Source organism: Gopherus evgoodei, chromosome 9, assembly GCF_007399415.2.
Source record: "Gopherus evgoodei ecotype Sinaloan lineage chromosome 9, rGopEvg1_v1.p, whole genome shotgun sequence".
Lineage (NCBI taxonomy): Eukaryota > Metazoa > Chordata > Testudines > Testudinidae > Gopherus > Gopherus evgoodei.
In genome coordinates, this window is record NC_044330.1 from 50,134,218 (window position 1) to 50,160,236 (window position 26,019).

Here is a 26,019-nt window from a genome sequence, read left to right on the forward strand (position 1 = left end):
AACCCTATTCAAATTGGCCACTCCAATATGTACTATATGATTAGATTAATTGTACTATTAACTATTGAACTTTGTCAGTCCGTTTGGTTCTTTCTTACACTGATGAGACTGATATACTGTGGTGTAAGCAAAAGCAGACTCCATAGGCAGAAGCAGGCTCCATAATCTGCTTCTGTCTCCAAATACTTGATTTTGGTCTACAAGTTGTATATTGCTGCAGACATCATTCTTTCCTACTTCATTTTCAGTTATATTGAACTTCCCACATAGGTCAGAGATGTCCTTTTTTTATAAACAGCAGTGTGGACTGAATATCGGTTCTATGTCCCTTGAGTTCTGTGAGAATCTCTGGCATGTCAACTTTTGTAGCAAGAAGGATCTTTTCTCTCTCTGTTTAGGTGGTGTTTCCTTCAAGAAGCTAAGAGAGATCCTCTTGAGTACAAATGGCTTTATGGAATAGTTGTGATGGCTTGGATTTCTTTTTTGGGGTTGTTGTTAAATTCTTCTCAAATGATTTTTAGGTTTAGATGGTGAATTTGGAAAGAGAATGTTTCTGCATCTGCCCAGCGGGAGTTGAGATATAAGGCATCCCCAGCAAGAATGCCCTAATGGTTGTGTTAGTTATATTTATAACCTTACATACTTGACCATTTTGTTTTGGTCCTTATGAATTACCTTTTAGACTGTTCTTTAACCCTTACATTCTGTTTCTTTCATTACTCTTTCTATTTCTTTCATTTTAAAATAAATAGCCCTTTTATTTTCTTCTCTCCCTTCAGCTACAGTTCAGGTGGCCTACCCCTTTGTGGACTCCACTAACCTCCCCTTCTTCTCATTCAGGCCTGCCGCCTCTATACTTTGGTCTGCATGTGATATAATTACCTCCACTCCAGAAAACTCTTTTTAAAACAACTGCCAGTAAGAGAGAGATTCCAGCTTATTCTGTTCTGAAATATTGTATACTTGAAATACTTAGTAGATAGCAATTTCGATTAAACAGCACCTTTTTTTTTTATCATGGCTGCTTCCCCAAGAAGGGTAAAAATTTTCCCACAGCTCAATCTATCTGATTTATTGGCATTTATAAAGCATTTTTCTTTATCTCATGTCTGTATATGGATTAAAAACAAATTGAGAGATACCTGGTAGGGACAGCTGGTTCATTGTCCTACTCTGCTAATAATGAATATTATCTCCATCATGGACTGAATGGTTTCTTTAATTTGAGGTTGGGGTGTACCCATCTTAGCAGGTGACAGATGGTTCAGCCTTGTAGGTTGAAAGAACCAGGGAGTTTCAAAGGAGACTTGAAGTTTCTATGGTGATTGCCTGCTTAGTACCATGGCGCAAACACCAATAAAAATCCTTAAGTCTTTTTTTATAAAAGATACACAGAAGGAAAAAAAACAGCTAAAGCATTTGAAATATAAAGTATTAAATTAGACTTTCATTGTAACAGCATCCCATGTTCCCTTTCCCTTCAGTTGCAGAGTTTTTAGAGTAAAAAACTCTGTTTAACAGTCTCTTGGATGGCATTAAAGATAACTGTCCTTTTTGATGAAAAGACAGGTAGTTAGCTGAGATGGGCTTGAGCTGTCATTGTTAAAGTCCTGTCCCATTTCCGAAGAAGACAAAACACGCACAGGCAAAAGGGGAGAGAAATGAATAGCAAAGATAGAAAATGCAGCTTCTGTGTCTGATGTTGATTTTCACTTGCAGCCTCATTGCTGAAAAAAACAGATCTAGCACATGGTCTGATCAACCACTCTGAGACCTGGCAAACTTTACCAGCATTGAAGTGTTAAGAATATTGCTTTAGTTGCCTTTTTGGTCATGATTCATACCAGTGTTACAGAATATGCAGTCTTGAGAGTCTGGCTCAGCCATTCATTAGACAAAAGGAAAAAGGAGAGGGCTATAAGAACAGAAATAAATGGGGAAGGACAAGAACACACAAAGGTGTTTCAGTGTCACTCGCTCTCACATCCCTAGTGGTATTCAGGATTTAGCCAAAGCTGGTGGAGGTGGCAGTGTCATCTGGCTCGCTGTCTCTGGCCAGGTCTGGTCAGGGCATCTTTCAGGATTTTGATGGAGGAGGTCGGGATTCCCAGGAGACTGTGGGTGTGGAAGCTGTTATGGTGAAGCTTGCTCCTTCCTTTTTTCTTGCCTTTCCATCAGTCAGCATCGTGTTAGCCTCCATCTAGTTATCCGTATTTCTCCTCTCCCCTTCCCCCCCATTTTGTTTAAGGGAGTGGTAGGCAGAATAGTCCATCCTCTCATTATTTTGTTCTCCAATAAGATCACTTTCCAACACACCAATTTTGGTTCATAAATTTTTGTTCTCATACTTTTCTTGTTTACCTCAGATATAATCTTTACACAGTCCTTGAATTATATCTGTAGGCCTTTTTGTTTGTACTAATACAGTCTCTCTCCCTTTTCCTTTTGGAACTTTTCCCATCATTGTTTATTATAGGCTATTTTGACACTTTATGAACGTTCACACACTTTTTATAGTTGAGGTCACAATTAGGGTAAATTTGTAGACCCAGTTATCACAGCAGATGGGAACTGTAGAACTACCCAAGACCAGTAGGTGGTGCTGCAACATGGGTGTTTCCATCCACAACTTCCCTGACTACAGTGAAGATCCCTGGTCCTCTCTCATGTGATCAGTTTGCATGCAGTACTGTGGCCTGCCCCTGCATCAGTTCCTTTGGTCTCTCTGCAGGCAGTGAATCATAGGACTGGGTCAAACCTGGTGGCTTTGCAGCCTTAAGCTTCTCTCCCCACCTCAGAGTCGTCCAGCACCGCCAGTTCTCAAGTTCATTTCAGGAATGGAGATCTGAGTAGGGGTCTCTGGCTGAAAAAAACTGGATTGATTCCTCCTCATTGCTTCCAGGTTTTCATGCTTTTCTTCACAAAAGGAGCCTGAACACTCATAGAAGTTTCTGGACAAAAAAAGAGAGTCAAGCAACCAGATAGATCTTTGTAGATCATATTTTGGAAACAGATGGAGTAGACAAAGTCAAGACATTTGAGATTGACAGCTACTTATGGAACTTTGAAATAATGGAAGAAAAGAGACGGAGTAATTGAGGAGTGGAGTAGAGTGACACTCTTTTTAGGATGGCAGAACCAGCACACTTAAATACAGAGGGGATGGGGTGAAACTGATAAGTTGATGGATTTGAGGATGACAAGTTTAGAGATATCAGAGTTGAACACAAGGATAAAAGAGTACAAAGTCAGACTGGGGGTATGGTGGAGAAAGTAAAGACAGACCCATAAATATTGTGGTATGATAAGGTGCTAGTAAATTATCACTAGACTAATGGGGATGAAGGGAAAATTGTGTTTGACTTGAACCTTGTTAAAAGTATTATTTTTTTTCTTTTTCTCTAGTGATGCTATTGCTGAGATTAGAGCCGTTTGTATTGAGGAAATCGGAGTGTGGATGAAAATGTACAGTGATGCCTTCCTGAATGATAGTTATTTAAAATATGTTGGTTGGACACTACATGACAGGGTAAGTAGTATTTTCCAGAATACGACACCAGGAAAAATGCATGTTTCCTTTTCCTGTTCAGTATATCACCTTTTGATTATTTTTCTTCCTTTCATTTATTTCTTGACTAATATATTTCTGTAGTCATCATCTTCATTTATGTAGCTTGAAACCAGCAATGTTAGATGTCCAGGTCTAGGCTGGTGATCCAATTGATTGCTTCAGATGACATGGAGTGGATGACCGAGAAACAACCAAAATATGATTGATTGGGACATTGGTTGACATGATGTCACACAGTTTGAAGTTCATTTCCATACGCACAAATGGGTTTGGATCTAAGTTTCCATTTATGGAGTAGGTTAGGTGCTTCTGCCGTGTGATGTATAGGTTTATAGTGGACTTTATTTTCCATGGAATTGAAAAGCCATTGGGTTCTTCAATTGAATCCTTGAGATGTTTGTTCGGGATGTTGTCATCTTCCTCCTTGCTTGCCACTGATTTTCATGGGGAGAAAACCCTGAGCCTTTGAGCTCTTGCACTGCAAGCCAGAAAGGTTTTCTGGATTTACTTCAGTTTTTTCAGATATTATTTAGGCCTTCCTGTACTGGGAGATCATTGTTCTCTCAAATATGATGAGACTCCTGAAGGATTTCTGTGTTGCAACAAATTTGGGGTGAATGAATGTACAGCAGTACAAGGAAGCTATGGTTGTGGCTTTGATTTTTACTGTAATGATATGCATGACTGGTTAAGTTGAGAGTTGGCAAGTGATGTGAGGGAGCTATGTGCCCAGATTGGTGAACAGTATTCTGCAGTATAGTAGACAAGGGCCACTGCAGAGGTCCATAGATTTTTTTTGTATCAGCTCATCAGGTCGTTCCTGCCCATTTTTGGATGAGATCTACACACATCTTTATTTTGTCATGAATATTTTTCAGGTACTGGTGATTTTTGTGAGGTTTTGGTCTATGGTTACACCAAAATATTTTGGGATAGGATCATATCTTATCTGCTGGCCACAAAAGTCCAAATACAATTCTGGTCCAACTATTTGATAGTTTTGTTAGTATTTAATCTAAACAATCTTAGTGGGATTTGGTTTTAATCAGAGCAATGTCATCAGCAGACACAAATTTCGGTGGTGATGTTTGAAGAAGGTTGCTGGTATAGATATTAAACAGAATTGGTGATAGGACTGATCTCTGTGGTAGACCATCATTGACAGTGCATGGCCTGCTGACCTGGTCACCAAGGACAACATGAAATCTATGATTGGTCAGCACTTCTCAGAAGAATTTTATCATTGCACTGCATGGAATAATTTTGCAGGTTTTTAGAAAGAGGCAGTAATATCCCTCATACCACGTTGTATGCCTCATATAAGTCTAAGAAAGCTGCCTCAGTCATGAGTTTTCACTGGAATTCCGCCTTTGTGTGATGGTAAGGCTAATACTTGGTTAGTACAACTGCAGCCTGGTTATATACCTGCTTGTTTGGTTTGGCATTGCTTTTACAGGCGGTATGATCCTTGCCAGTAATATTCTCTCTATAAGCTTGTACGACAAGCAGAGGAGTGAGAGAGGCTGGTACTGTGAAGGATTACTAGTTAGCTTCACACTGGATTCTCAGGACAAACCCTGAGGAATGGATATTGGGGAACAGTATTGCCAGCCATTTTTTGTACTTAGCTCTGAGGTTGTTAACAAATTTCTGGCAAAACACCACCAGGTCCTGCAGCTTTCATGAGTGAAAGGGTCTTATTGACCTCAGCAATGAAGGACAGTGATAGCAAGGAGGAGGCAAGTGGTAAGATGACTATTTGTCACAGTATTCTGCGCACATTGCACTCAATAAACTTGTCCTGTTGTGCTTTTTATGTGCATAAGAAGTATTCCTGCAGTCACATCAGCTGAGACTTGAGTGTTTCACTGTTTCACTGCCTTTGCAAGCCCATGCTGGTGCAATAATATCCAAGCTTAGCAACTGGAGTGAGTAAAGTACAGAGCTTCAACCATCTCAGTCCATCCTTGGCGGTGCACTAACTTCAGTGACTATAGTAAGGATGTTGAGTATTTTCATCCGATGACACTTAGCACTCATTTCAGTTTCTTTCTTTCTTTCCACAATAAGGTATATCCTTTTCGATTGCCATAAGGGATGTTTTTTTCTTGTACCTATTTAGATGATCTGGCTGAAACAATCAAAATTTTCAGGTCGTGTTGGAATCACATAGATGGTAGATTCAGTTGTCACAGAGAATCCTGGACAGTTTGCCTGTTGCAGCTCCACTGGATTTAGGCAATGACATGATTACTGGGAGTCCAATCCCAACATGGATTGTCACCAGTTGATGCTGACTAGAATATTTTTCTGACCAATTCTGAACTAATCTTAGATAAAGAAACCTAGATCTAGGTTATAGTGGGTTTCAACGGGAAGAATGAAAAGTGCCCCTCCCCTCTTACATTTATCTCCAGACGACTTCTCCTTGTCCAGATCTGTTGCGCCCCCAATAATCTTTTATTCATTGAACTTTTTGAAACTTTGCACTTTTAGAGAGAGGTAAGGGATTGACTCTGTGTACACACTTTTGCAGAGGGACAATAGGGTTGAGGTCTGTTTTTTATTACCTCTGTATATTTTTTATTTAAAACATTTTTGCTGTTAACAAGCAGGTTATCTTGGGAGACACAAATCCAGTTTGAGAACTGCAAAGCTAAGCATCTCTGATGCTATCTTCTAGACTGAGCACTGAGTCCCATTGGGTAGATAGAAAGATTAACCTAAATAATCTATACAGAAGTCCGTGGAACCCCATAAAATTGGGTCTGTAGCAACGCGAAGACTTACCAGCACAGCGTCTCCTGCTGGTCATCCTGGGAATTAGCTCTCCAGCTCCGGAGTGCCCTCTGCTGGCCAATGTCCTGCTTACCTCAGGCCCCTGTGTCTCTCCCAGACCCTGGTGCCCCTTTACCTTGGGTGCTGCCCTCTGGCAGTAACCCCACTTTCTGGATCTCCCCACCCAGGGGAACTCTCAACCCTCTTCCCCCACCTCGCCTCAGTGGCTACTGCCAGTCACCATCTAACCCCCATTCACTGGGGCAGACTTCAGTCTATACCACTCATCATCGGCAAGCGGGTTTTGGACCTGTTGCCTTTACCCACCCTGGGCTGCACGTCTGCAACGCTGGTACCCTTCCTGGCCTTTACCAAGGCCTGCAGCCTGGGGGTTTTCCAGTCTGGAGCTCTCCAGCTCCTCTGTCCTTTCCCCAGCCCTGCTTCACTCTAGGTACCCTGCTGAGCTCCCAAGCAGCCAGGCCTGTCTTGCTCCACAGCTAGAGAGACACTGCCAGAGCTCCTGGCCCACAGCCTTTTATAGGGCCAGTTGTGGCCTTATTGGGGCGTGGCCCTAGCTATGGCTTTTTCCCCAATCAACCTCGTTTTTTGGCTCACAGCCCCAGTCCTCTCCGATGGCTGGCTGTAACTCTCGGGGCCGGAGAGGGTGACCACCCTGCTACAGGGTCCCTAATCCATGAACTATTGGAACTCATTTACAAAACTTTTCTTAAACATTACATGAATATATTGTCTAAAACCAAGTCTGCAAGACACAGGTCTCCAGGAGGTCCCTCCCAGTCTCCAGCCTCCTCAGTTTTGATGCATTTGTCAGGAGCACAGAACCAATTTCATTGTATTCTTTATCTTCCTTTAGGGCCATCAGGCCCACTACCAAACAGCTTGAAAGCAGATTGTGAAGAATAGCTACTGCATCCTTTTTAAGTCTAGGCTGCCTCTAAATTCTGCTTTGACATTTCATCAGGGATCCTTTTGATGAGTTATTACTTCTAGGTGAATTCTCTTCTACAGAGCGATCCATAGAAGAGGTTCAGAGTCAGTACCAAAGGAAAAGCTTCTACAGCAGGCACTTCCTCATCCAAAAGAACCTCTCCCTCATATTATCTTTTGGAAACTGAAGAGTTTCATCAGAAGATTAATTCTGCCTTCTGTCTTTGAGAAGCATCACTCCCATCCTCCTGCCCTGCGACTGTCTCAGTTCTTTCACCCTAAAGGACAGGCACTTCCATGTACTAATGCGGCCATTTAGTGTGAGCAACAGACACTTTCAATACAAGGTCCTGTCATTTGGACTGTCAACAGAACACACAGTTTTCACCAAGTGCTTGGCAATGATGGCTGTCCACTTAAGATGAAACATCAATTTCTACCCTTGCTCAGACAACTGGATGACAAGAACTAGATCCAACAACCTACTCAGTTTATCAATTCAAACAGCCTGCAGTATCTTCAGATCAGCTGGGAAAAGTTTCCCCTGGCCTCCATACACCAGATATCCTTTCTAGATGCAGTTATGGAATCCATACAAGTCAAAGAAAAGGTCTGCAGCAATCTTGCAGTAAGTCAAAATTGTTTTATATCTGCAAGATTTTTCCTGATAGCTTTAGCCATTTATACAATCTCTTAGGCTTGTCTCAGGAAACGATCTCTCTAAGATTTGATGGTCCAAAATTACAATGACCTACCTTATGCTTTGTAAAGCTTGACAGATCAATTGGTGGAAGTGCATAGAAATCACGTTAAAAGAGTCTGTTGCATCTCTCAAGCTTCCTCTGCAGTAGTAATCCCAGAAACATCGAAGCTAGAGTACACCCTACCAAAGATTGACAATACCAGTCTCTCATGAGTAGAAGTATGCAAAAGCTCACCAAAAGGAAAGTGGTTACTTAATAGTAACTGTCGTTCTTCAAGGGTTGCTTCTGTATACTTCCACTTTCTGCCCATCCACCCCTCTTCCATCTTGGATTTATGGAGTTCAGGAGAAAAGAACTTAGGTGATTAGGATTCTGACCACATTTATAGTCTCAGTCTCTGAATGTTCATCCTGGTGCTAGTTTGAGCAGCCTTGAGGTGCAGCAATGAGCACAACATAAGCTGACACAAGAATCAAGCTCTGTCTTTTTCATGAGGTTTCAGTGACTTGTATTATTTTCCTGGGGTGCCCTATGCCTTAAAGTTGCAAAAAGGTAACAAAGAGGACCCAGGGAATTAGAGACCAGTCGGCATAACTTTGATACCTGGAAAGATATGGGAGCAAATTATTTAACAATCAGTTTGTAAACACCTGGAGGATAACAGGGTTATAAGGAATATCCAGCATTGATTTGTCAAGAAGAAATCATGCTAGACCAACAATTTCCTTCTTTGGGTCACTGGCCTAGTGGATGGGGGAGGGGAGGGGAGGAGGAAGCAGTAGATGTGATGTATCTTGATTTTTAGTAAGGTTTTTGGGAGTGTCCCATGTAGCATTCTCACAAGCAAACTAGGGAAATGTCGTCTAGACAGAATTACTAAAAGATGGGAGCACAATTGGTTGAAAGACATACTCAGAGTAGTCATCAATAGTTCACTCTCAAACCAGGAGGGTGTATCTAGTGAAGCCGCCTGGGGCAGTTCTGGATCTGATATTATTTAATATTTTCATTAATGACCTGGATAATGTAGTGGAGAGTATTCTTATAATTTATAGAAAAACCAAAATGGGCGGGATTACAAGCACTTTGGGGGACAGGATTAGAATTCAAAATTACTTGACAAATTGGAGTATTGATCTGAATTAAACAAGATGAAATTTAATGAAGACAAGTGCACAAACATGAAATGAGGAATAATTGGCTAGATGGTAGTACTGCTGAAAAGGATCTGAGGGTTCTAGTGGATCACAAATCGAATGAGTCACCAGTGTGATGTAGCTGCAAAAAAGGCTAATATTCTTGGGTGTATTAACAGGGGTGTTGTGTATAAGATATGGGAGGTAATTGTCCCACTCTGCTCGGTACTGGTGAGGCCTCAGCTGGAGTACTATGTCCAACTCTGGACACCCCACTTTAGGAAAGATATGGAAAAACTGGAGTGAGTCCAGAGGAGAGCAACAAAAGTGATAAAAGGTTTAGAAAACCAGGAATGGTTAAAAAAAAAACTGGGCACATTTAGGCTCGAGAAAAGAAGACTGAAGGAGAGCATGATAGCAGTCTTCTAACATGTTATAAAGAGGACAGTGATCAATTGTCCCTCATGTCCACTGAAGGTAGGACAAGAAGTAATGGGCTTAATATGCAGCAAGGGAAATTCAGGTTAGATGTTAGGATAAACTTTCTAACTTAAAGGGTAGTTAAGATCTAGAATAGGTTTTCAAAGGGAGGTTGTGGAATCCCCATCATTGATTGGCACTTATCTATCCCCCATCTCCTCAGAGTTAAGAGATGATGGGTTTTTCTTTTTTGATATTTCTTAGCTTTGTGTACCATACAATGTGTGTGAAAAGGCATTGAGAAGAGATAGGTACTTGTGGAAATTTTGCACAAGCTGACCAGTGCCCCTTGCTAATGGCTGTTCTCCAAGATCATAACATGAAGCAAAGTTAAATCCAGACTTTCATATTGTAAAGACAAAAAATTCACTAGGGGGTCAATCTTTTGTATATTCAATATACATCTTCAGAAGACACTGTTAGAGATGGAAAGAAGGAGCAGGAGGACCCATAGGCGGATTGAGTAAACCGACTTCTTTATTGCGGTAGTTGTTCCCCTCGGCCCAATTGTCAAGTAAGACCTGAATTAATCACATCACACTCTTTTTATCTAACTTAATATGTAAGTACCCACGTTTATTACAGTGCCCCCAAAACTCTTGTTTAATAATATGAACACCCATATAATGAATATTAATAGCTATATACTGAATATAATTATACCTGCCCCTGTTTACAGCATTAAGCATATTATACAGACCTTTTTACCTTGAAGATGCATTTCTTTACAGTAATTGTAGCCACAAGTTCCCTTAATCAGCAACTCACTGGGGAAGGAGGAAGGGGCCATGACCCCGAGCTCGTTTATGTAACTGGGAGAGGAAGGGAGAGGGGAGATAACACTTCTTCACACAAAGGGTATCCTTCAGACAACCATATTCCTTATGCAGCTGCAATGCTTATCTATCCTTAACAAGCGGAAGGGAAGGAAAAAGAATGGTAACTTTATTTATCAAGCGAAGAAATAGTGCTCGCCTGTGCCTTACTCCCTTTTACCATGACAACGGTTACCCAGGTATTTACTTAACTCTTACATACCCCAACAGACACGAGTTTCAAATAATTCTTATATTTTTCCCGCTGGTTTGGGGGTTTTTGTTTGTTTTGTTTTGTTTTCAACATCAACTGAAAGAATCTTTAGAAGCCAGCTTTGGACTCAGTCCTGCCTCCATGAACTTCAGTGGTGCAGGTTGGGTCTTTTCTGTATACAGAAGCAGAAGAAGTATAACACTTGTTTTTGTAGAATATTCCCTAATATTTTTGTACATTTTAATTTAACTGTTAGATTATTTAATGAGGTTGTTTTTGGTAACTTATTTACATAGAATTTTAAATGTACAACAAAACTAGAGATTACTAGATGGATGCTACTTAATCTTCATGTACATTTCATTAGGATATTTTGGCTAATCTTAGTGTGTTTTTCTTTAGCAAGGTGAAGTGAGGTTGAAGTGTTTGAAAGCTCTACAGAGTCTGTACACCAACAGGGAGTTGTTTCCTAAACTGGAGCTATTTACTAACAGATTCAAGGTAAGAGTGAAAAGAGGAAATGTGATTTTTTAAAAAACTGTAAAACGGTAGAATTGTCTCTTATCTATCTAGTCATTTCACATCTCTTAAATCGTGCATTAAATTATGTGAAGAAGACTCACCTGCTTCTGCCACTGATTAAGTGCTTTTCATGAGGACTATCCAGCTACAGTGGTGAAACAATCATGTTTGCTATTTTCAGTAGGAAAAGGGCTCTTGGTCTTTTAAATTACAGAAATGTGACTCATTTCAGAAGCAGAAGTATTCCTGAATGAAATTTATGAGGGTGATACCAGCACATTTATTTTTGAAGTTATTTATCAAATATCCATCACTAGATCTGGGCATGATTCTTACTTTCCCACTGTCCACTTGTCCTCTCACATTACCGAATAATCCTATGATTTTTATATTTTAATCTCAGTGAATTTCAGGGCTCATGAAGGTTTTCCCATGTTCTCTAATATTTACTTTCATATATAAAATTATATTATATTAGAAAGTAAGTATTTTTATATATAAATGTTTACTTTCTATTATAATATAATTGATTAATATGGAAAGAGATGCTGTCAAGATAACTCTTTAATGAAAGTGTGTGAGAGCATGAATGACCAGCTGACCAACCTCAGGGCACATCCCAGTGATGCGATATATATATCATAATTCTCATAATTGAAATTAACATGCAGTATGTTAATCAGTAATGTAAAATGTTCATCTAATGGTACTTCTCTGGAATGATTCCACACTATTCTTTGAAAGGACAACCAAATAGGTTGTTTCTGGCTCGGTGATGGAATTGCTGGGATTTACCATGTATCTTATTTAGTTATTAGCTATTATAAGAGTGTCTATTTGTAGGCAGATGGGCTAATTTAAGAAAATGTCATGAAAAAATAATTTAAATGAAAAATAACTTTTCAGTAGTGCTCCCCGGAAAACAATTCAAGGCAGAGGCACGCTATAACCAGCACAAGATGGCATACTATGTGAGCATGTTCTCTAATTGATGAGCAATGTAACAACGTTAACTGGGGCGACTTTAAGTGAGGAGTTATTGTACTTAATATTAGACCTCATTGAACAAACCTGAACAACACATCCAGGAAATTCTGCTACAGGGCAGATTGCAGTCTGGGCTCCATAACAGCTGCTTTTCTTCTTTCCTCGTCAAATCATCTGCTGTATGCATTCCATTCAATCCCTGTAATTCCAAGTAATCAGAACATAGACAAAGCAGCCATGAACCTCATAGCACCTGCCTGACCAAGGCATCATGGACTTGTATTAGCTCTCAATTCAACCACCCATAGCTTGATCACTGGTGAAGGATCTCTTGTCTCAAAACCAGGAACAAATCCCTGCACCCCAACCCGCAAACTTTGCAACTCACTGCTTGGATAACCTCTGTCTAAGTAACTCAAGGGGAAAAGTCTGTTTTTAGGATGTCCAGGCTATCTTGGGAAATAGCAGAAAGGACTCCATGAGTCACCTATTCAGCGAAATGGAATTTTTTTTAGTCTCTGCTGAATCACATCAGTTATCAGCTGGTTGCACACAGATCAGACAAATATTGAGCTACCCATGACATTTGAAATCTTCTGGTTTCTCATTTAGTTCAGTAAGAGTCTATTTCGCAGCCATTTTTGCTTACATCCACCTGTCAATGGATTTTCAATCTCTTTACATCCCTTGATAACTAGATTTCTAAAGGGATTTGTACATATTTACTCTCCTGTGTCTAATGCAGTGCCCTCATGGGATCTAAATTGAGTACTGTCATGCTTAATGAGTTTCCCTTTTGAACCTTTGGCAACAGCATTCTTACTGTTGCTATAAATTAAAAGAGTGTTTCTGGTAGCAGTTACTTCTGTGAGGAGGGTATCAAAGCCTCAGGCACTACTAGCTGACTGTCCTTTCACACACTATTCCACAGGGACAAGGTCTCTCTCAGGCTACACCCTAAGTTTATGCCTAAGGTTGTTTCTGCATTCCATCTCAATTGGACCATATGCCGTCTGGTGTTTCCAAAGCTTCAGTGTAGTAGGGATGAGATAAAGCTTCAAGTGTTGGATATTCGGAGGGCTCTGTCCTTTTATCTAGACCATACAAAATCTTTCAGATCTTCTCTTAGACTTTTTGTAGCCTATGCTGAAAGATTTAAAGGACAATCTGTTAGAGATCAGTGTATAGCCCACTAGATTTCTGATTGTATCAAGCTCTGCTATGATCTAGCTAAGGTCTTTCCTCCTCAAAGGATAACAGTCCATTACACTAGGGTCATTCCTGTTTGTCAACCTTTTTGAGCAACATACCAGTAATGAAAATTTGTAAAACAGCATGTAACTGTTTCCAGACACTATGCAGTTATTCACCCTTCCCAAAATAATGCAAGCTTCAGCAAGTCAGTCTTGCAGACTCTCTTCAGGTAATCTGAAGTCCCACTACTTGTAAGAAAATTGCTATTGAGTCACCTACAGAGGACTGTATGTGTGTACAGTCACTTGAAGAAGAAAAAAGTGATAACTTATGAGGGTACAATCCAAATCAGTTGGGGGCAGTGTCACCCCTCCCCTGCAATCTTGGGTACCTTATAATGGCTTTCTGAAGTAGCTCCCAGTAGGACCACTCACAGACAGCCTTCCAGCATGCAAGCCACACCCTGAGTGTCTCTGTGTAAGTGCAAGCCTGCCAGCCACACTGGGATTACACTCTGACTCTCACCTGCCTTCGTTATACTGCAGGATGACACCTACGCATCCCCGGTTTCAGATTTTCCCCCAGAAATGTATGTCGTGTACTGCCCAGCCCTCCCATGGACAGTATAATATTTTAATGCCATTATTCATTCAAGGGAATAATATGCCCTTTTATTACCTTAAATAGTTATTCAGACACTTCAGTTGAAGCGCATTGGATTAGATAAAAGAGGAAAACAAGTTTTATTAACTACAAAGTGATTTTAAATGAGCACAAGTAATGAGACATACAAGTTGTAAATGGATATAAAAAATAATAAAACATTTACTAATGCTTAATTTAACAAACTATATTAGATTAAAGCAGTTTCTCACCATATGTTTCAGTAGATTACTGACCAAACTCTCTGGTCAGGATTTTTCCTCCTCCGATGACTGCTTCCTATGTCTCTTTAGATGCAGTGCATGTGATGGGCAAGGAGAGAAAAGAGGGGTCCCTTTTTATAGTTTAAGTCCCCTTCTTGAAAAACATTTGTGGTTGAGAACCAGTCTTTGTGGAAGGATATTCCTTGCTGGTTTTCTTCACCTGTTTGAGTTTCCTTTGTCTTCCCTTCCTACTTGATGATACTGTTTACTGTTTAAATGCAAATTAAGCAGAGCACACATTCCTTTGTTTAGGACAGACCTGTTTGCTAACCTCTGGGCCGTGCTGTGGACTTTGGAACATGTATTAATAACGCCACGTAGAGGAATCTTATAACTTCACATACAATTTTGTCATACATATTTTACCACGACAATACTGACCAGTAAATTGTGAGTTTTCAAATGATACCTCACAAGGCATACTTTTGTGCAAAGATTATTACAATAGTATGTAGGGTGTGAATACAGAGGTGTATTCTGTCACACTTATCTGTACAGTAGCAATTGTTCTTTGAGATGTGTTGGGCGCACACACATTCCTTGCCTCTCCCGCCTTCCTCTCTACTTTGCATCTTCACTGGATGTCAGTGTGAAGGAATGGAAAAGGAGGCAGTGACCATATCCCTTTATACTCTCAGCCCCATGCTCAAGAACAGGGGAGCACATGCTGCCTGCTAGTTCTGCTGGCAAAAGCCTCTGACTCAAGCTTCCGACTCAAGAACATTGGGTGCACATGCTACCACTATAGACTGTATATGGGCATAATCACTTGAAGAGTAAATACGGGTTAATAACCATTTTTTGAACAAAAATTTAGTCTAGCTGGTTTGGCATGTTGGTCAGTCAAAGAGAATAGTTCACTAATCTGTTAGAAAGAGCAGTGTGATACTGGCAAGAAAACTGCGTTAAAAACAGCACTTCTTTGTGTTTTACACTAATACAATTGAAAAACTCTGTACAAAACCACTGAGATGTAGCTGTCTCAGGGATGGAGGGCAATACAAAGACTGAGACCTGACACATAGCACACTGAACTGCATATACCTTTCTTGCAAAAGGAGTGTAGGTTGTCCTAACAGAGATGTATTGTGAGAGTGATTGTTCTTTCATGGAATGTTGCTTGCACAAAGTTGTTGGAGCAGCATTTTATCATACTTTGGTTACCACACTAATCTAGTACCTTGTTTGACAGTCTTATCAAAGAAACAAACTATAGAAGACATATCTATCAATTCACCCCTGCAATATGATCACTTTATTTCAGAGGGAGGCATCTTGATAGGTCAGTGTGGGGAAACTGTCAGAGCTGCTGTATTGCTGCACTGTCTGTGGAGAGATTTCAGTCTCCATTGCTGCTCTATCCACCATCTTTCACCAGTAGATTTAAATTCTCTACTCACAAAATATCTGCTGGGCAGTATAGTGAAAGATTCCCCACATTGCCTCTTCTATACTCTGTCGTTTAGTTTGATCTATCATTAAAATTTCACTAGAGTCCCTTCAAAATGAATTTCTTTGGTGTGGTCTCTTCACTGGTAGAAGAGAATTCGGCCGGCAGGGAGGAAGGCAGATACCTTATTTATCTCCTGGATACATAGTATCTACTTGGCAGTTCAGGCAAGTGCCAAGAAAATCCCAAGAAAACCCTCAAAGCGTTCTCCCTAGTGCTTCTTCATGTGATTTGTGCAGTCTCAAGGATTTGCTTGTGGCTACTTCTTCTAATCAATCTCCTTTAAAAAAGATCTCTAAAGCTGTAAGTCAGTCTGAGAGAGAGAGACACACTCCTGGAAGTCGGAACTAGTCACATGCCCCAGCAGTTTCTCAGAATCATTGGGTATACTTTGATAAATTTTCTCTCTATCATGAAGTTTGAAGAACTTCAGGAACAGATTAATTCTAATGGTGTCTTCCTGTTTTGAGGTACTAGGGAAGCTGCTTGGTTTATCAGTCCAAAAATTATTTGGAAACAGCCTACTTCTTCTGGTGCTAAACCTGCTTTGGTTCAAATTGGTACACTTGGTCAAAAGTTCTCAGGAAAATGCATTTCTGCCCCAAATTGAACTCTCTTGCTCCCCCCTGCTCCAAGAAAACACATCTGCATGTGAAATCTGTATTCCTACAAGCAAAATAGAGAAAACGTGAAGGGTTACATGAAAAATAATGTATTTAATTGCCATTCAGTTTTCCTTGGCTGCTTATTATTCATATGTTTCCAGGTCAGCTTTTTGCTAGCTCTAGCGGTTCAGTAGGAGTTTTGCTTGTCCATCCCTCATAGCAGGAGAAATCTCTCTAGAGATACCGTGGCTGTTAAGAGTTTAAATGACATAGCCTAGGGTGCTCTGTGTTTGGCCTCTAGTACTCTTTTCACCTCTCTGTTAGCTTGAAGGGCCTTTGTGATTTGACCATTGAGGTGAAAGTGGGGGAGGTGATATCACTGAGAATGATGGCTCTTCCTTTTCAGAGTTTCTGCCTGAAGAGGTGGTAGATACTATTCCAGTGCTTAGTCAAAGAAGTCCAAGTGTCATTCATCAAGGAAAAACCACTTGTTTTCCACCAGGAAATCACCTATTAAGTACAAACACAAAATGAGACACTGTAGGGATTGTGGGAATTATTCCTTTTCCAGGCCAAATCAAAAGTACAAGTGTAAAATTTTCGAAAGTTCCTAAGTGACGGAGAGACAAAGTGGGTGAGATAATATTTTTTTATTGGATCAACTTCTGTTGGTGAGAGAGACAAACTTTTGAGCCACACACTGCTCTTCTTCAGGTCTAGGAAAATTACTCTGAGCATCACAGTTAAATGCAAGGTGGAACAGACTATTTAGCATAAGTAGTTAGCACATATTATAAGGGACCATACAAGGTAGAGTGGCCCAGATGTGCCCAATTTTGCAGCAACATCAGAAATATTAGCTTTGACTGTGTCAGTTCCTTGTGTTTGTGTAAAGTTCCAGACTTTTCCTTCAGCAACTTCTGTATGGAAAGTGCTAAGAAGTGTAGCTTGGCACAAAACTGATAATACTTTCAGCTCCTGTGTGTCCCAGAAGGTCTGGATTAGGGAACTTAGTAGAATCATCTTCTGTGCAAAAATGTCCTTCAGCAAGGACCCAAGCACAACATAAGCCAACACACTTCAAATTGCTCAGCTTGTTTTATAACAGAGCACTTCAGAAAGAGCTAGAGGTTTCTGATAAGATAGCCGAAACCATGTTATGCTCTAGGAAAAAGCAACTTCTTCACTAACTATACAGTATAGCCAAACTTTTCTGTATGATGCAAGGCTAGGAAGTTTTCATTATAAAACGGGGAAGATCATTTCCATTCTAGACTTTCTTCAAAAACATTTTGATAGAAGTTTGCACCTAGCCACTTACTGATGCAGACCTCTGCCATCAACACTCTTTGGAAGTCCAGTCAATAGAAGAATAGTTGTCTGATGTTAGTTTCCCATTTCTTAAAGGGAGTCAATCATCTTTCTTTAGCTCCTCTGACAGTGGTCCCTGATAATGTGGCATTTAAAAATTGCTATTAGAGGTTATGTGAACTTTCATTTGATCCTTTGAGGACAGTAGATCTGAATTTCCTTTTCCCTGAGATTATTTTCTTAATGGCCATTTCCTTGGCCAGGACTCAGAGGAAACTGGCAGCACTGAGGTCTCTTACCTTACATCTAACCACAAAGGACAAGATGGTTTGTCATATCTATCCCAGTTTCCTACCAAAGACATCACTCCACTTTCCACTTAATACAAAATATTTCTTTTCCAAGCTTATGCCATTAACAGCAGTCCACAGAAAAGAATCTCATACTCACATTGGACTTCAAATTCACAGAACTTTCAAATTTTGAAAGGAAATCTCCTTTCTGGAAAATCATTCCACTATTTTCTTCTCTTTGTAGGCACCAAACAATCTTTAGGAGCATCTAGATATAGCAAAGATACCTTGTCCCATTAGGATCAAGGATCACTCCTCTGAAGTGTGATCAGCAAGAGGCAACGCTTCCATTAACAAACTTTTTAAGGCAGCCACTTGAAACTCCTTAAATATTTTTACTAAACACCATATGTTAAAAGTGCATATGTCTGCTTATGCTTTTGGGTACTTAGAGCCATTGTCCCTTGGAATTCTAGAAGAGCACGGGGACCAGGAATTGCTTTGCTCAGTTCATGGCCATTCTTAATTTCACCCCCTAGTCCCTCGTTCATTCCTTTTAGTTAGCTCTCTTTTGTTCTTTCTCAGCCCAGGTATTTTAACAGTAGCATTTCATAAAACCCAAGGTCTGTGCTTGAGTAGGCCAAGTCTCAGAAAACAAATTTTATTTCAATTTCCCCAGTTTTTCTTTTACTTGAAAATATATCAAAACCCAAAAGAAACTGTGTTTCAGGGATCAACAGACATCTCTGCAGAGAAGGAGGGTATTCGTTTCAATTTGAAAGAAATCAAACTGGGAAAGGAAAGGAAGGAAGCAGTAGAGGAACTCCTCTAAATGCGTGAAAATCCTGCCATTGAATTGGCCATTGGTCTGCTGGAATTCACAGAGAGCAGAGATGGATTACTGTTTTGTGGGGCTCAGGGCCAGAGTAAGTGGGAGGCCCCTCCCCACCCCTTCGCCCTGCAGTCCTCCTGCCCCCATGATTCTGCTGGGGAAGAGGGGTCAGGGCATGAGGGCTTGCGCTCACCTTCCTGGCACTTCTTCCAGGGTGCGAGGTCGTGGCGCAGGGGCTTCCCCCTCATGAGCACCAGGTAGGTGGAATGGGGCAAGCCCCCACATCCCAACTCCATAGCCTGGCAGGAGCAGTGGGTGGTGTGTGGGTGCCCATTTTGGGGGGCCCCCAGTTGGCCAGGGCCCCTGGGCATGGGCCCCATTGGTCCAGTGACTAATCCGCCATTGACGGAGAGAGAGAAGGAAAATCCATAGTTGTACCACAAAATTCCTCAAATTACTTATAAAAGGGATGTGGGATAATTATTAAGGCCAGGTGGTGGCTTTAAGTCATGGGCATGCAAAGGCCATGCTGCAGCAGCTGCTTGAGGTGAGATTCTCTGCACAATGCTCTTTCACATGCATACATCCTGCCCAAAATGCACTACCGGAGCTCTATTGGTCATTGTGAAGGAGACAAATTGGGGCTACAGCCCTGCCCTTATCCAGCCCAATCCCATCTCCTTTCAGCAGACTGGTACTGAGGAGACACTTGCTCAGAGTAGTGCCTCAGTTCCCCAGCCTGAATTTGCCTGATTTTTACATGGAATGGCAGGAGGGGAAAGTTCCTTGACACATGTTCGCATTCCTGTTGCATGTGCAGTGTTAGAATCAGGATATACAGAACCTGGCATATCTATCCCATGAAAGCACATTGTACTAGATGAACTTATCATGGTTGAAAGAAGTCAAATGGTTGTCATGTTTCTGTGGAAAGGTGTGTCCATCAAAGACTGTTTATTTTGTAACTTAAATATTCATTTTCTGAAAACGTTGTGTGTTTTGTCATTCTAATACAACTACTTTTCAGGATCGCATTGTATCAATGACACTTGATAAGGAATATGATGTCGCTGTGGAAGCCATTCGATTAGTCACTCTAATACTTCAGTGAGTATTTTTCAAAGCTAGCATAATTCACTATGAGAAGCACTTTTGTCAGCAATATGCATCAGGTTTAGATTTCTCAAGTGTATTATGAAGGACTGAAGGTGGATTAAATGTGTAGTAATTTCACTGAGCAATTTTTGGAGAAGTTGAAATAGGATAAATGGCTGCATAAAAATACCCTGGTGAAATTCAGAAATTTACTAATTCCTTGGTGCCAGTAGTTTCAGTGTATCCATTCATACACATGAATGCCAGACTGGCAAAATAGACTGACAGTACAAATAGATCATTTTAACTATGTTATATTGTTCTCTGGTCTTTTTTTTCTTTTAAATGCAAAAAGCTACTTGTGTGCGAAGTATAGCTGAGAAATTAACTAAACTAAAGTCAGGAAATGCTCTGGTAACCTTAACGTTGCAACTTTAATTCTGTTCTAGTTTCAAGTCAAAGATACAAAAACACAATAGAAAATTTGCAAGTTTAAGAATATATTTCATAATGTAAAATGCTGCATCTGTATATGTGCATACATGAATGAAGAAAAACTGCACTGTCATAATATATTCAGAACTACTGGAAGGATGTTTGTTTAAATTGATTAATAAAAACAAATACACTGAAGCATAAAATGGATGATACATTTTTGTTAAATACACACTGAAAATCCCTAATTTAAAAAAAAATCAGTATGTAATATTGTTCGTGTGTTCAAGTCTGGCAGAATCTAAAGTTCTCATCCATGGAAGTGCCCAATATTGAATTGGGACCAGTACCTGTTATAATTCAAGAAAAATGACTTTTCAAAATACTATGTTTGTGTGCTGTCACTGTAATATCTGAAACAATAAAGATCATGATTGACATAAAACAAAATTTTGGCACATTATTGAGTTTTCAAAACATTTAGATAAAAAAAAATAATTCCCAGAAATTGTGATGACAATTCTGGGCACAACTCTACAGTTAAGGTTGAAGCAGGGATTAATCATCTCTGTTAAATGTTAATGATACAGTGAATCCTTTCAAGATTTATAGTACTCAAAGAATAAGTATAGAATGAATTTTCAAAGAAATCTGATCATTAGTTTGTTGAAATACCTCAACATGTTCAGATTTCTTAAGTTTAACCTTAACTCTGAAGTAAAGATACTCCATGTTAAATTTCCCTGGTTTGTATCTAGGGAAGGAAACATTGGTTGAAAACAGGGATAGGAATGATTAAGGCACTATGAGGTGGGCCATGGTCTTGACTGTATGGTAACAGCAGAGATCAAGCAGGTTTTTGCTGCTAGGAGGAATGTTTCATGAGGCTTGTCCTTTGGGTCATGATCCAAAGCCCAGTGAATTAAGTAGGAATTTTTCTATTAACTTCGTTGAGATTTGGATCAGGTCCTTTATGAAGAATCCGAGTAGGTTTCTAGAGCTAAGAGATGAGGTTCAAAACTTGCAACATGAGCAGGAATAATGTAGGAAATTAGTGGTAAGTGTCTAGTAAGACAAAGAGGATGGAGCTCGGTTGTTCTCAATGGTGGCAGATGACAGAACAAGGAGTAATGGTCTCAAGTTGCAGTGGGGGAGGTTTAGGTTGGATATTAGGAAAAACTTTTTTTCACTAGGGGGGTGGTGAAGCACTGGAATGGGTTATCTAGGGAGGTGATGGTATCTCCTTCCTTAGAGGTTTTTAAGGTCAGGCTTGACAAAGCCCTGGCTGGGATGATTTAGTTGGGAATTGGTCCTGCTTTGAGCAGGGGGTTGGACTAGATGACCTCCTGAGGTCTCTTCCAACCCTGATATTCTATGATTCTCACTGGAGGATTCCATTAAGGCTTCCATATCGGGGGTGGGGGGGGGTGGGGGGTGGAGCATAGAAATGGGGTTACTGTTGTTGATTTGCATCAGGGTTTGAGGATAGTCCAGAATGTATGAAAGCTGGGAGAAGTGCTACTTGACTCTCTAGGACTGGGAAATAGATAGCAATCAATATAAATTAGAAATTATGATGTGCAGAAAATAATACATAGGGGAAGTGAAAGACATGAGGGAAATATCCCTGGCTGGCAGACTATGGACAATAAGGAGTTTTAAAAATATATTAGGAAAAAGGAAATAATAGCTATGGTGTAGGTCCATTATTAGATGAAGAGGGTAGCATTGTTAATGATGCAGAAAAGGCAGAATGTTGAATAAATTTTTTTTCTCTATTTGAAAAGTAGCAGGATGATATACCCATATCTAGGGATGGCATAGCTTGATTTTTTATTTTTTTCTAGTTTTGATAGTTTTTATCAATTTTTCTATTTTTTAGAGTTGTGGGTGGTGGGATTGGGGTTAGGACAGCGCTGCCAGTGGGGCAGCAGGGAGTTCCTAATGCAGCTGAGGGGCATGACACCAGGGCTCAAGGGTAAGGGGAGCAGAGGCCCCTGGTCAGGATTGTAAAGAGGAGGACAAGCCTATCGTCATGGGGATGCTGCCCAGCTGCTGAACATTTCTGGCTCAGGGACTGTTCCCATTCTTTTGGCTGGTGAGTGAGGGAGCAGGGCCATGACACCAGAGTTGCAGAGGGCTTACCACATGATCCCTGGAAGTGCAAGATGCGGGGAAGGCTGCAGGGTCAGAGCAGAGACCCCCCAGCCAGATCTATGAAGAGGAAGACAAGTCTCTGACCATGGAGGCGAGCACTGAGTCATTCAACAGTGAGTCAGCCACCTCTGCAGCCGGGGACAACGATGACTCCTCTTCCTCACAGTCCTGGCCAGGATTTCCTTGTCTGCTGAGCCAGGATGTGCACAGTGCCCCACTCACTGACCAGCCCAAAATACAAGAGCTGTTCCCAGGCAGAAACTGTTCAGCAGTGGCATGGCCAGCTGATGAGTGAAAGCAGGGCTACAGAAAGCTCCCTGCCCTGCCCCAGGAGCTATTAAGTAGTGGGGTGTCCTTCCCCGCGCCCTGTGGTTCATCTTGCTTCCCCTCCTTTCAGTCTTGGCCAGAGGTATCTGCCCTGCCCTACCAGGACTGCAGCCTCTCCCTGCACCTTGTGCCCGCAGGGATCAGATGTCACCTGCCCTATGGCCATGCAGGGAGCCCTCTGCAATGCTGCTGTCATAGACGCGCTCACTCATTCTCATGACAGCTTCTGCAGAAAGCTCCCTGCATGGCCAGTGATACACAATCCCTGCAGGCACACTGATTGTTACCATGCGATATTTTTTCATTGATCTCATTGTGTCAGGTGAAATTGAGCTTTACTGACAGATATCTATTAAAATTTAAATCTGCCAAGCCTATCTATATAATATGAGGATGATGAAATACTTTCCAATCCATTAGTAACTAAGGAAGATGTTAGACAGCAGCTACTAGGGATCAATGTTTTAGATCAGCCTGCCTGGATAACTTGCACCTAAGAGTCCTAAAACAATTGGCTGAGAGATCTCTGGACAGTTAATTTTTAATTAATCTTGGAATACTGGGGAAATTTCAGAAGATTGGAAATTAACTGACATTGTGCAAGTATTCAAAAAGGACAGGTGGGATGACCCAGCTAACTATAGGCCAGGGAATATGACATGACTCATGGACAAAATAATGGTAAAACTGATACAGGATTCAATTGATTAAAAAAAATTAAAAGCTAGCATATATTAATGCCAGTCAAGATGGTTTTATGGAAAATAGGTCTTGTCAAACATACCTGATTTCATTCTTTGATGAGATTGCAAGTTTGGTTGCTGAAGTTAATTGTGTAGGTGCATTTGACGCGATATTCTAATTAAAAATTAGTACTATGCAGTATCAGTAAAGCACACATTAGGAACTAGATAACTGATAGATATCAAAAAGCAATTAATGCAGAATCTTCATTTAATGAGGGTGTTTATGATGAGGTTCCACAGAGATCAGTAGCCTATTCCATGTTTCTTCAGTAATCTGGAAGTAAGCATAGTGTTACTACTGATAAAATATGTAACTGGCACAAAGACTGGTTGATCGGTAAACAGTTATGAGGAGAGGACAGACATACTGAGGGTTTCATCTGTGCAGCAAGGAAAACTCACGACTCCCTCGTGCCAGCTGCCTTGTGCTTGTGGGTTTGGGCTGCAGGGCTCTTTCATTGCTTTGTAGACTTCCAGGCTTGGAGTGGAGTCCAAGCTCTGGGACCCTCCCACCCTGCAGGGTCGTAGAGCTTGGGCTCCCACCCAAGCCCGGAAGTCTATACAGCAATGAAACAGTCCCACAAGCCAGAGTCACTTAGCGTGGACCAACTGCAGGTTTTTCTTTGCTGTGTAGACATATCTATAGTGATCTGGGTCAGCTGGTACACTGGGCCCACTCAAACAAAATTTGTTTTAATACAGCCAAATTCAAGGTCATACAGCTTGTAGCAAGGAATTCAGGTAATACCTACAGAATGGGGGATTATATGCTGGGAATCAATGGCTCTGAAAAGCATTTAGAGATCATAGCGGACAAGCAACTATACATTAACTCTCGGCGTAATATTGTGGCAAATAGGACTAATACAATCCTGGGATATATAAATAGGGAAGTAATGAGTAGAAGCAGGGAGGTGATTTTACCTCTTTACACAGCATTGGTGAGACAGATACTGGAATAATGCATACAGTTCTGGTGTCCACATTTTAAAATGATGATGAAAAACTGGTGTGTGGAAAAGAGCTACCCAAAAAAAAAAAAAAGAAATTCCTCACAATAAGGGACTTAAGGAAGTTCAATCAGTTCAGCTTATCAAAAAGAAGATTGAGAAATGGCTTGATTACAATGTACAACTGCCTTTACGGAGTGAAAATATTGTATACTGACGGGCTCTTTATCAGAGGAAGGCATAACAAGATCCAGTAGCTGGAAGCTGAACGCAGATAAATTCAAATTCAAAATTAGGCACACATTTTGAACAGTGAGGGTGATTAACCACTGGAATAAAATATCAAGGAAGTGATGGATTCTCTATCTCTTGATGTCTACAAATCAAAACTGTGCTATCTATCTGGAAGATACAGTTTAATAAAACACAGGTTATTGGATTCAGTACAGATTTGTAGATTCTGAGGCCAGAAAGGACCATTGTGATTACCTAGTATGATCTCCTGTATAACACAGGCCATAGAACTTCTCAGAATAATTTCTTCAGCATATCTGTTAGAAAAACATCCAGTCTTGATTTCAAAATTATCAGTGATGGAGAATCCACTGTGACCTTACCTGTGATAGAGAATCTACCATGACCCTTGGTAAATTGTTCCAATAGTTAATTACTCTCACTTTTAAAAATTTATGCCTTATTTTCAGTCTGAATTTGTCTAGCTTCAACTTCCAGATATTATATCAAATTCTACCTTTCTGTGCTAGAATGAAGAGCCCATTATTAAATATTGGTTCCCCATGTAGAGATTTAGAGACTGTAAACAAGCAACACTTATCCTTCTCATTGTGAAATGAAATAGCTTCAGCTCGTTGAGTCTATCTCTAGAAGGCTGGTTTTCTGATCCTTCAACCATTCTTGTGGTTTTTCTCTGAACACTTCAGTTTATCAGCATTCTTCTTGAATTGTTGACACCAGAACTGGACACAGTTTTCCAGCAGTAGTCACACCAATACCAAATACAGTTATAACTTCTCTACTCCTCTCCAGATTTCCCCCGTTTATGCATTGCCAGAAGCTGGGAATGAATGGCAGGGAATGGATCACTTGATGATTACCTGTTCATTCCCTCTGGGGCACCTGGCATTGGCTGCTGTTGGAAGACAGGATACTGGGCTAGATGGACGTTTGGTCTGACACAGCATGGCCGTTCTTATGATCCCATTAGCCCTTTTGCCACAGCGTCACACTGGGAGCTCACGTTCAGCTGATTATCCACCAGAACCACCAAATCTTTTTTATAGTCACTGGTTCCCGTGATAGAGTGCCCCAGGGATGTCTGTGTGGAATCTTTTGTTCTGTGATATACAGGAGGTCAGATGATTTTAAGTGGTCCCTTCTAGCCTTATACTCTATGGATCATCAACAATGTTCCCAATGTCAGGAGAGGAAAAATCATGATTTAGACCCCAAATAATCAGCTGATTGACATAGGAAGAGCTCTGTCCCACCCCTATGCCAAAGTATGTGGAGGAGGTGCACATTG

General features: G+C 40.7%; 1 protein-coding gene across 4 annotated transcripts in view; it reads left to right on the top strand.

Annotated features, from left to right (window-relative positions):
• STAG1 (stromal antigen 1) overlaps positions 1-26,019 on the top strand; it is a 348,090-nt gene that overhangs the window by 186,627 nt on the left and 135,444 nt on the right. For all 4 annotated transcript variants that reach the window (XM_030574674.1, XM_030574672.1, XM_030574676.1 and 1 more), the window contains 3 exons: positions 3,406-3,529; positions 11,049-11,147; positions 19,794-19,873. In XM_030574674.1, the coding sequence (XP_030430534.1) occupies positions 3,406-3,529; positions 11,049-11,147; positions 19,794-19,873 (303 nt within the window). The remainder of the gene's footprint in view (positions 1-3,405; positions 3,530-11,048; positions 11,148-19,793; positions 19,874-26,019) is intronic.